At 45.5% G+C, this 12,449-nt stretch overlaps 1 protein-coding gene across 1 annotated transcript in view; it reads left to right on the forward strand.

Moving 5' to 3' along the window:
• The window catches only part of LOC126260306 (two pore potassium channel protein sup-9), a 94,451-nt gene that overhangs the window by 15,187 nt on the left and 66,815 nt on the right, over positions 1–12,449 (forward strand). The window contains exon 2 of the mRNA XM_049957630.1: positions 3,543–3,716. Coding sequence (XP_049813587.1) covers positions 3,590–3,716 — 127 coding nt within the window. The 5' untranslated portion in view covers positions 3,543–3,589. The remainder of the gene's footprint in view (positions 1–3,542; positions 3,717–12,449) is intronic.

A 12,449-nucleotide genomic window follows, 5' to 3' on the forward strand; every position in this document is an offset into this window, starting at 1 on the left:
TGCTGTCTTCAAAATTCGCCGAACACTTGAGCGACTCACTCCAGTTTTACGGGCACACTGCCTCACTGACTTCTGTGGCGAGCGAGTGAATTGTAACACACGACGGGAGTTAGCTGGACTTGTTACTGTTACAGGTCGTCCAGATCGTTGTTTGTATACGTCTTTAACAAAGCCTTCGTCTTCAAATTTGTCTCGAATGCGACGAATCGTTAAACGTGTCGGTGGATCTGTTTGATACTCATTTCACCATTGCCGTTGAACCTCATTAATGTTTTCGTGCTTAAAATACCGCTTCAAAACTGACTTCCTTTCATCGAATGTAAGCCTTGCGCCAGCCAAGTTTACTCGAGTGACTAGGTGCAACTATGAACAAAACACTGACTATCTGGCGACTGTCATCTGACAAAACAAAACAACGCGATACAGCGTTTGTGTGGCGATTGCCGGAACTGCAAACTACGAGTATTACACTACCAAAGACGATACAACTCCGTCAATTAGTTTGCCAGTTATAGACTTTTAAATAGTGGATACATTTTTGGACTTCTCTGTGTAAATATACAAAGCTTACGAACGTCCAACCACGTATACAGCGTGCGGCAAGCCAAGGCGCGTAGCGGTCGCGTGTAGCGGGTTGCGGGTAGCCGCCTCCGCTGGCAATCAATGGGCAGCGGGAGAGGCTTGCGTCACGGTGTGCGCTGGAGACGTGGTTGGGGGAGGGGGAGTGGGCGGGGGGGGAGTGGTGCAGCTCAGCCGTGCTGTCACCTCTGTGATAGCTTCTATATCCGGGGCCCTGAAACACGTCCCTTGACAGCTCGCTTGTAGTTGCCTATATTGCGACTGAGAGGCTGCAGTAGCTGCCACAGTACACGGGCACAACTGACGGCTCCGAAGTATATTTGTAAATGTAGGCAACAGTCAACGTGTATATTAGCCGTCGCATTATAATGTATATGTAAGTATAACAAAGAAAGTTTTCCTTATATTGCAGAGAACAACTTCGGAGAAAATGCACTTGATAGTACATGAAACTCGGAAAAAAGCAACAGCTGACAAAATGTCTATGACAAGTCGTTCCGAATTGTTACGGTAATAGTGGCATATAAAACGTCGTATAGTAACGTGAACCTAAGCGTACCACAGAACACGCTGTACACAATCGTAGAGCGAAATAAAGAAAAAGATCTACATTTACATCTACATTTATACTCCGCAAGCCACCCGACGGTGGTGGCGGAGGGCACTTTACGTGCCACTGTCATTACCTCCCTTTCCTGTTCCACTCGCGTGTGGTTCGCGGGAAGAACGACTGTCGGAGAGCCTCCGTGCGCGCTCGAATCTCTCTAATTTTACATTCGTGATCTCCTCGGGAGGTATAAGTAGGGGGAAGCAATATATTCGATACCTCATCCAGAAACGCACCCTCTCGAAACCTGGACAGCAAGCTACACCGCGATGCAGAGCGCCTCTCTTGCAGAGTCTGCCGCTTGAGTTTGCTGAACATCTCCGTAACGCTATCGCGCTTACCAAATAACCCTGTGGCGAAACACACCGCTCTTCTTTGGATCTTCTCTATCTCCTCTGTCAACCCGACCTGGTACGGATCCCACACTGACGAGCAATACTCAAGTATAGGTCGAACGAGTGTTTTGTAAGTCACCTCCTTTGTTGATGGTCTGCATTTTCTAAGGACTCTCCCAGTGAATCTCAACCTGGCACCCGCCTTACCAACAATTAATTTTATATGATCATTCCACTTCAAATCGTTCCACACGCATACTACCAGATATTTTACACAAGTAACTGCTACCAGTGTTTGTTCCGCTATCATATAATCATACAATAAAGGATCCTTCTTTTTATGTATTTGCAATACATTACATTTGTCTATGTTCAGGGTCAGTTGCCACTCCCTGCACCAACTGCCTATCCGCTGCAGATCTTCCTGCATTTCGCTGCAGTTTTCTAATGCTGCAACTTCTCTGTATACTACAGCATCATCCGCGAAATGCCGCATGGAACTTCCGACGCTATCTACTAATTTGACGGCCCCCATCAACATCGGATATCTCCTAGGGCTTAGAATCGACTGACTCGTGTGCAACGGCTGTTCGCACGGAACCCTTCTCCGCGTCAGCCCTCTAGGGCCTCGCTGGAGTATTTGCTACTACCACCAAGATCTGCACCGACGGCGGCTCCAGGGAGGCTCACGCCCACACCCTTCTGCGGCCACCGCCGAGACCCTCATACTTGTCAGGGCTTCGCGGCAGTTGGGCATTTTGACCACAATAGCCATACATCAAAACAATGTCGACCTTTTCCGCAATTGGTAAACGGTCCATTTTAACACAGGTAATGTATGACGAAGCAAATACCGTCCGCACTGGCGGAATGTTACGTGATACACGTACTTATTCGTTTGTGACTATTGCAGCGCCATCTCTCGCAAAGCGAAAAAAGTGGTCCAACTAAAACATTCATATTTCCTTACGTACTACACGAATATGTAATAAAAATGGGGGTTCCTATTTAAAAAAACGCAGTTGACCTATGGCAGCGCCATCTAGGGGCCAACCATCTCGCCATAGCCCCCCTCACGCTAGACGAATTTCGTTCTTTGAAGTTTTTTCGTTTGATGCTTATTTCGTGAGATATTTGGCTTGGTCACTATCAATGGACCACCCTGTATATTATCACGCGAAAGTTTTGTTGTGTTGGCTGAAGAGCCAACACCGTGTTACTAGAGGAGGCCGAAATGCACGCGTTTTAGCTCACGCAGGCTGCCGTGAAGAGGGAAGAACTATACTGACGTGAGGTCTGGAACATGACAAGGAATGAGAATTCAGAAAGCGGACGAAATTAGTTTGATAACTTTAATCCATTAAAGATGAACGTCGCTCTTGACGGTACATGATTCACAATATTATCTGTTCAGATTATAGTAACTGAATACGGCGCCTTGCTAGTTCGTAGCAAATGACGTAGCTGAAGGCTATGCTAAACTGTCGTCTGCAATTGAGAGCGTCTGTAGACAGTGAACCATCGCTAGCAAAGCCGGCTGTACAACTGAGGCGAGTGCTAGGGAGTTTCTCTAGACTAGACCTGTCGTGTGGCGGCGCTCGGTCTGCAATCCCTGATAGCGGCGACAAGCGGGTCCGGCGTATACTAACGGACCGCGGCCGATTTAAAGGCTACCACCTAGCAAGTGTCGTGTCTGGCGGTGACACCACAAGTTTTATCTGTGATTAGACTAAAAAAATGAAACCAAACATGATGGTGACTTCACAGAAACATGTATCGGTGTTAATGAAGAAAACTATGTTTCTTCAAGGCAGAATCCTATATCCATAATTTTTATACTTGACAGCATACACGGACAAAAAGTGAGCTCTAACGACAAAGAGTCATGTATTTAGCTGTGTAGCAAGTATTGTAATAGAATTCCAGTTCCTTATAAACGAGGTCCATAGCCTCTAACTTGCTCGGTGTTACTGCATAGGTACCATCCCACATTTTGAAACCTGTCTCTTTTCACGGCGCAGTGCGGTGAGGCCTCGTTGGAGCGGCAGCGGAGGCGGCGCCGGCGACCATGAAGAGGCAGAACGTCCGCACCCTGTCGCTGGTGGTGTGCACGTTCACCTACCTGCTCGTCGGCGCCGCCGTCTTCGACGCCCTCGAGTCCGACACGGAGAGCAAGCGCTGGGAGGTGCTGTCAGGTAGGAGCACTTCAGCTGTCTCTATATTATATCGCAGCCCCTCTTACGTCAATGGACATTGTCCACTGGTTTTTCACTGATTGGATACCATCCCTAAACTGAATTTCTCGGAATCCTACAAAAAACATTTTCAACATCCAGAATGAGATTTTCACTCTGCAGCGGAGTGTGCGCTGATATGAAACTTCCTGGCAGATTAAAACTGTGTGCCGGGCCGAGACTCTAACTCGGGACCTTTGCCTTTCGCGGGCAAGTGCTCTACCAACTGAGCTACCCAAGCAGGACTCACGCCCCGTCCTCACAGCTTTACTTCTGCCAATACCTCGCCTCCTACCTTCCAAACTTTACAGAAGCTCTCCTGCGAACCTTGCAGAACCAGCACTCCTGAAAGAAAGGATATTGCGGAGACATGGCATGTCCGCTGCTTGGGTAGCTCAGTTGGTAGAGCACTTGCCCGCGAAAGGCGAAGGTCCCGAATTCGAGCCTCGGTCCGGCACACAGTTTTAATCTGCCAGGAAGTTTCATTTTCAGCATCAGTTATCTCTTCATTAGACTCAAAATGTTCTCCAGCCATATTTTATACTGAACTACCAAACACAATCAGGGTCTGAAGAGGACGCAGTGTCGACCGCTGTCGTGTCGTTATCTGCCGTGTGGCGTCACGCAGATACGATACGGAGAGGCATGAGGTCAGCACACTGTTCTCCCGTGATAATAAGGCAGATAAAATTAACATCTGGCATGGAATATCGAGGGTGTAAGAAAGATGTGAATACTGTAAGTAAAATGGTGTAACTCGTTTTGTTCGATTAAGTGTCGAACATGATTAATCAGTTTTGTGGAAAAGGAAGTAGTTTTGTATATTAACAGTTGATGCCGACGGACAATGTGAAAATAACAGTCTACAACTTAAACTTCCTACTACCAGGATTTTTTTTTTTTTTTTTTTGTTTCACTGTGAGCCACTTAGGCCATAATGACCCCAAGAAATTTACATGGGATATATTGGCAGTATTTTAAAGAAATAACAGAAAAACATACATTACAGCTGTTCAAAGTAATAGTCTTCATTTTGTTTTCTCAAACGTTACTTCAAGAAATAAAACAAAAGTAAAAGATTTAGATTGGGGTCATATGACTCTAGTGATACTCGCTGCGCCGGCCGCTGTGGCCGTGCGGTTCTCGGCGCTTCAGTCCGGAACCACGCAGCTGCTACGATCGCAGGTTCGAATCCTGCTTCGGGCATGGATGTGTGTGATGTCCTTAGGTTAGTTAGTTTTACGTATGTAAGTAGGCTGTTTAGGATTTTATGTTGGTAACGCCGAGTAGCGCTCTGTGTGAAAATCACTGACTGTGCTGTGTGCAGTCTGTGGCTGGTTGGCATTGTTGCAATATCCGCTATTGTAGTGTTGGGCAGCTGGATGTGAACAGCGCGTAGCGTTGTGCAGTTGGAGGTGAGCCGCCAGCACTGGTGAATGTGGGGAGCATAGGGGCTATGTAAGTAGGCTGTTTAGGTTTTTATGTTTCTAACGCCACGTAGCGCTCTGTGTGAACATCAATGACTGTTATGTGTGCAGTCTGTGGCTGGTTGGCATTGTTGAAATATTTGCTATTGTAGTTGGGCAGTTGGATGTGAACAGAGCGTAGCGTTGCGCAGTAGGTGAGCCGCCAGCAGTGGTGGATGAGGGGAGAGAGATGGCAGAGTTTTGAGAGCGGACGATCTGGACTGTGTCCGTCAGAAAAACGAAATTTATAAGACCGGATGTCATGAACTGATATATATATATATATAATGACTTTTGAACACTATTAAGGTAAATACATTGGATGTTCTCTATCAAAATGTTTCATTTGCTAACTATGCCTATCAGTAGTTAGTGCCTTCAGTAGTTAGAATCTTTTATTTAGCTGGCAGTATTGGCGCTCCCTGTATTGCAGTAGTTCGAGTAACGAAGGTTTGTGTGAGGTAAGTGATTCATGAAAGGTATTGGTTACTGTTAGTCACGGCCATTCTTTTGTAGGGATTATTGAAAGTCAGATTGCGTTGCGCTAAAAATATTGTGTGTCAGTTTAGTGATGATCAGAATAAGTAAAGAGAGAAATGTCTGGGTTCGTTCAGTTTTGCTCAGCTCTTTGAAAATCAAATAACGTAAGAGGTTTACCAGCACAGTAATTCCTAAATTTTTGTTAAGGGATGTTTCACGTAGTTCTAAGTCTAGGGGACTGATGACCTCATACGTTAAGTCCCGTAGTGCTTAGAGCCATTTGATACTCGTTGCAAAAACTGTAAATAAATCCTAATGTTTTCTAAATATACAGCTGAACAAAACATCATTGGATATTATTGACTCAGGAGGAGAAGGTCATACACAGGGTGGAGAAAAAACGCCGTACTTGGAGGACAGCATAGCAAAACCTAGTCCCGCCAACAGGTTTAATAGGAATGTGAATAAAAAACGAGGCTCTAGCAATACTGTAACTGCTTGCAGCGTGGCCAAGAACAGGTAGCACGTGTAAGGTGTCAGGCAAATCCATCACCTTCCATGCAAACCCTGACATGATAAGCAAATCCAGTAGTATGTCACATTGCTCCGAATAAATCGTGACATTAAATTAACCAAAGTAATACGAGTAACGAGTGAGCAAATGGAATACCACAGACTAACACAAGAATGCCTAAATGCATGTCATAGCCTCCCACCGTGAGACAGACGCAGTTCCGAGGGGAGAAATGAGAAGCCGAGAACAGAACCGTGTTAAGCTAGAAGGCCCTACGATAAGGGACGGACACCCACGTTGCCAGATAACCGCTAGGACCACCCCCCAGCCCATGTTAAAAGCTAGAGCCCTCCAGAAGAACAGTATAGATCTTACGATAACACTAAAAGGGCCACCCCAGCCGTAAGTTTTAGCGTGAGACTTTTTCGCGTCTCTGTTACGTCAGGACCACCCCCCAGCCCATGTTAAAAGATAGAGCCCTCCAGAAGAACAGTATAGATCTTACGATAACACTAAAAGGACCACACCAGCTGCAAGTTTTAACGTGAGACTTTTTCGCGTCTCTGTTACATTTCAAACTTTAAAAATATTGCCCCACCACGAAAAGTATAACGTTTCTCGTTGGATAGACAGAATTTTTGTAGGCAGAGCTTAAGGTTAACATTGAGACCCTGATTGGTCAGATGAAAACACAGCCAGACAGTTTTTTTAAACCAACTTCGGTAAATTGTAGTAAGGAGAAGTTAGGAGAGAGTTGCTTCCGAGACGGCGAGGTGAGCGGAGCTGTGCTGCCCGCTGCCCCCTGACGAACACCGACAAGGTAATGAACGCACGTGATGCCGCATAACAGCGCATAAAGCTTCACTCAGAACTGCAGAAGTCTCATCTGTTACACCCCCTTTTTGCGTAATACTAGTGTCGATCGTCAATTAAAGCTCATGGTGTTCACATTTGCCACTTGAAGTAAAAATCTGAAACGCGATGATTTTTCTGTAATATAGTTATTGAGAAGCCACATCAGCCACTGTAATTTACGACAAGTTAGATAAGTAATTAAAGATAACTGAGGGTCACTGTAGACCATTTTGATAATTTTCTCTTTTGTGAAACTTAATTTAAACCTAGATTATAGATGTGATATGGCATAGGTCATCCTTCGATCCATTGTAGAACTTGGAAACCCATTCAGGGAATATTCGTTCACATTTTTGTTGAACGCAGTCGGTTTTTACCATCCTGTATTAAAACATTTCCTTTTATCAATAGTGCAATTTATAAACAATGTTTTGTGAGTAGAATAAAATTTCCGATGGTAAACGTGACTGCTTTTTCGACGTTATTTTACCAGCTAACTAAAAATAGGAAAGCCTTGAACCCCTTCCACTAAATTTAGTTAGTATTAAGATTCTTTTACAGGGAGTGCAGTGGAGCTGACACTGAAATCATTAAGTATTTGGTTATATCATCGCTAGTCTCACTGAACTCTTCTGAACTCTACATATCATGTGTGGTCTGACGTCTCCTTACCAGCAACAGGTCCCAGGTTCAAACTAGTCAATTCCCTAAAAAACACGCTCAGAGTGTCGTTGCGCGAAAGTGGTAGGGAGACACGATATAGAACAAACAGACACCACGCAGAATGTTAGACACGAACTCTACACAGAGCTGGGGCTGTCCCACTAGCTCAATGAGATGAGGCAATGCCGTGGGGAAAAAATACACCGACTTGCCAATGTTCGAGTCGCGTTCGTAGCAAAAGTTTGTTTTTCAGTTAAAGTATCAATTTGTATCCAAGTGTCCTTGTAGTATCCTGCCCACTCATCTATTGTAGGGTGCCTAGGAAGCTGTTTTCTCAGATCGCTAGACAACAATTCAAGCAACTCGTATTAATGGCGTTTATTACAGCAAGATAAATTGACAATACTCAACTTCCGTTCTTCATCGTCGCGCCGGCGTTTGTCGTTACGCCGGAACAGTCCCCACAAAGAAAAATCTAATGGACTGACGTCCCTGAAACGTGGAGACAAGAACAGTGGCCCTCTACAACCGATCCATTTCCCTGAAAACGCTTCGTTTAAATAGTTATGCACATTCATTCTAAAATGTGGCGGTGCACCATCATGTTGAAACTATAAGTGTCGCTGAATGCCAAGTGGAACGTTTTCTAATGCGGAAGGGAACATATTATAAAGAAACGTACGACACAGGGGAGCATTCAACTTGTCCGGAAATAAATAAGGGCCCAAAGGCACTTCTTCCACGTTTCCAGACCACAAGTTTATGCCGAAGTGAACCTGAAAGCCACGTTCATGAGTGACATGTGGGTTGTGTTCCGACCAACAACGGCTGTAGTGGAGGTTGAAAATACCATCAAAAATGAAGCTAGCTTCAGCAGTCCATATCACGTTATTTATTAAATGTTCAAAATCATCCACTTGGTGCAAAACGCAGTCGAAAACTGAACTCATGGAATGCAGCCTTCTTGAGTTAATGTGTAATGCTATGGGTGTAGTTGTTCATCGTGCAATACGAGGTGCATTCAAGTTCTAAGGCCTCCGATTTTCTTTCTAATTAACTATTCACCCAAAATCGATGAAACTGGCATTACTTCTCGACTTAATCGCCCTGGAGACGTACACATTTTTCACAACGCTGACGCCATGATTCCATGGCAGCAGTGGCGAAGACTTCTTTAGGAGTCTGTTTTGACCACTGGAAAATCGCTGACGCAATAGCAGCACGGCTGGTGAATGTGCGGCCATGGAGAGTGTCTTTCATTGTTGGAAAAAGCCAAAAGTCACTAGGAGCCAGGTCAGGTGAGTAGGGAGCATGAGGAATCACTTCAAAGTTGTTATCACGAAGAAACTGTTGCGTAACGTTAGCTCGATGTGCGGGTGCGTTGTCTTGGTGAAACAGCACACGCGCAGCCCTTCCCGGACGTTTTTGTTGCAATGCAGGAAGGAATTTGTTCTTCAAAACATTTTCGTAGGATGCATCTGTTACCGTAGTGCCCTTTGGAACGCAATGGGTAAGGAATACGCCCTCGCTGTCCCAGAACATGGACACCATCATTTTTTCAGCACCCTCGGTTACCCGAAATTTTTTTGGTGGCGGTGAATCTGTGTGCTTCCATTGAGCTGACTGGCGCTTTGTTTCTGGATTGAAAAATGACATCCACGTCTCATCCATTGTCACAACCGACGAAAAGAAAGTCCCATTCATGCTGTCGTTGTGCGTCAACATTGCTTGGCAACATGCCACACGGGCAGCCGTGTGGTCGTCCGTCAGCATTCGTGGCACCCACCTGGATGACACTTTTCGCATTTTCGGGTCGTCATGCAGGATTGTGAGCACAGAACCCACAGAAATGCCAACTCTGGAGGCGATCTGTTCAACAGTCATTCGGCGATCCCCCAAAACAATTCTCTCCACTTTCTCGATCATGTCGTCAGACCGGCTTGTGCTAGCCCGAGGTTGTTTCAGTTTGTTGTCACACGATGTTCTGCCTTCATTAAAGTGTCGCACCCACGAACGCATTTTCGACACATCCATAACTCCATCACCACATGTCTCCTTCAACTGTCGATCAATTTCAATTGGTTTCACACCACGCAAATTCAGAAAACGAATGATTGCACGCTGTTCAAGTAAGGAAAACGTCGCCATTTTAAGCATTTAAAACAGTTCTCATTCTCACCGCTGGCGGTAAAATTCCATCTGCCATACGGTGCTGCCATCTCTGGGACGTATTGACAATGAACGCGGCCACATTTTAAAACAATGCGCATGTTTCTATCTGTTTCCAGTCCGGAGAAAAATAATCGGAGGCCTTAGAACTTGAATGCACCTCGTACTTCAATGAATAATCTTTGAGACATCTGTAACTGCCTTGTACTAGCACAGGTATTCCGGAAGTGATTGCTGAACGTTTTCATGAATCACGTCCTCTGTTTGTGGTGTATGTCTAGTCCTCGGACGACCACTCTTCATTACTTGAGGGTACAGATTGCCGGTTTCCTGACGGTGTTGCTCCAGTTGACGAAAAACGCTCTCATCATGATGGCCCCCTTGCGAGTACCGGCAATATACACAAGAGCAGTAGCAGCGGCTTGGTTATCGGATGCACCCAGCACCAACAGCATATCGACGTGTTCACCGTTTGTTTACTCCATCGGGAAGCCGCCTATATAAATTTGACAGCACCAATTATAGCTGTGACTGCGCAATTAGTAACACGTGCAACCACTGTCATGTGATAGGCTGTTGTCATGTGACAAAATAATGTCTTGCTCATAAACGACGAGAACTAGTGAATGAACATGAAAAAAATAAAAAAGGAACCTGATAAGACCTCTGACCATAGCTCCATAATGGATGTGGGTTTGACGTTCTAGCAGTCTACTCAGTGAGCTACGACGGTTCGCAACATGGTGCAGGCTGACACACGTTCCTCTGTACATTTCTATGCTCTGCGAAAAGTGACATTGTCGTCAGCGCCTTGTTTTCATACATTTTTCGAAATGCACCTGATCTGATTTTGCTATATAAACTTTTATCTTGAATCTGGATGCGGAAACGCATGCCGACCTTCAAGTTTCGCATTTTTTCTTCACCTTGTATTCTGAAAATAGTAGCTTTGAAAACAAGGGAGATTAACAGGATGATTTTCTCCACTGTGTACATACTCTAGGAATTATGCGATGAGAGGATACGGAATAAAAAAGGTTCAATGAATTTATGCCCGGAAATGCACTGTTTCCAATCTAGAGGCCATTTATTCAATCGTACATTGTTACAGAGAATGTGGTCTAATACGCGCTGTACCACGCAGCCACATTTACATTATGTGCTGACAGTTGTTTCCTTGTGCATCGACGCACGCGTGTGCATGCCGTAGCATGTTCTGTATCACACGTTCACATCGGCCAGGTTGCACCCGAACAGTGTCAAAGACAGCATGAGTACGCTGCTCCAGTGTTCCACATCTGGAATGGGCTCTGCATACTCGATACTTTTGAGATGGCCCCGTAACCACAAATCGCACGGTTTGAGATCCGGTGAACGAGCAGGCCATGCAACTGGAGCAGGTCATGCAACTGGAGCCCTTCGTCCAGTACATCGAGCAGGGAAGAACGGTTGAGATGCGTCCGGACGTTAATGTCGAAGTGTGCTGGAGCTCCATCATCTAGCAGCCATACAACCCTTCGAAACATGAATGGCACTTCTTCCAGCAAGGTAGTCAAAGTCATCCGCAAGAAATACCGAAATTTCCGGCCTGTTAGACTGATCCCAAAATACGGTTGCCAATCATTCCGACCCACATATTCCGGCTGCACCGATGGTGATGATTCGCTATCACCTTACCACGGAGGCTCTGCATCCTATCCCACAGATGACTGTTATGAGAGGTGAAGATACCACTCCGCGTAACGGTGGCCTCATCTGTGAATAGGATGGATGACACAAATCCCGTAATCGCCGGAATCGTGGATGCCTGGTGAAGAAACGAATGATAAAACTGCTCCCGATGTGGAAAGTCTGTAGCTAGTAAGACCTGCACACGCTGTAAGTCATAAGGGTAGTGACAGTTGTCATGGAGAATGTTCCACACTGTCGTCTGGCTTACCCTGTACTAGCGACTCAACTGCCTGGTACTGACATGGTCACCTTCCACAGTGTTAACCACATTTTGCTCCAAATCTGGTGTCCGAACATTTCTGGTACGTACTTCATGAATTCCTGTTCCTGAAAGGACCTTGTCTCAGACAAACGGCGGAACACTATTGCAAACATTGACTGCTGTGGTTGTTGTCGGATGAGATAGGTCCGCTGATACAACCTTGCTGTCAGCCGTCCGTTTCCATTTGCCTTTCAGTAAGTAAACACCATGTCGGCAAGCTCTCGATTCGAATATGGAACCATTGCGTACAACGCCGTATTACATCCACTACAAGGTGAGTCAGCAAGAGAAGTGAATCGGACACAAAATTACCAATGACTATGCCAGAACGGTTCGCTAGGGCATGACGGATGAGAAACAGTACCACCTTCTAGGAGGAAACCATGCATACTGAAACTGTGCCTGCATGGTTCAGCGCGTATTAAAACGCAGGCTCTGTAACAAAGTATTATTGAATAAATGGTCTCTAACATGGAAACCATGCTTTTCCGGACATGAGTTCATTCTTCTTCCGTATCTCTCATCTCATTTGTACATGGTCAAAAAATCACCCA

The sequence above is a fragment of the Schistocerca nitens genome, chromosome 5, assembly GCF_023898315.1.
Source record: "Schistocerca nitens isolate TAMUIC-IGC-003100 chromosome 5, iqSchNite1.1, whole genome shotgun sequence".
Classification (NCBI taxonomy): domain Eukaryota; kingdom Metazoa; phylum Arthropoda; class Insecta; order Orthoptera; family Acrididae; genus Schistocerca; species Schistocerca nitens.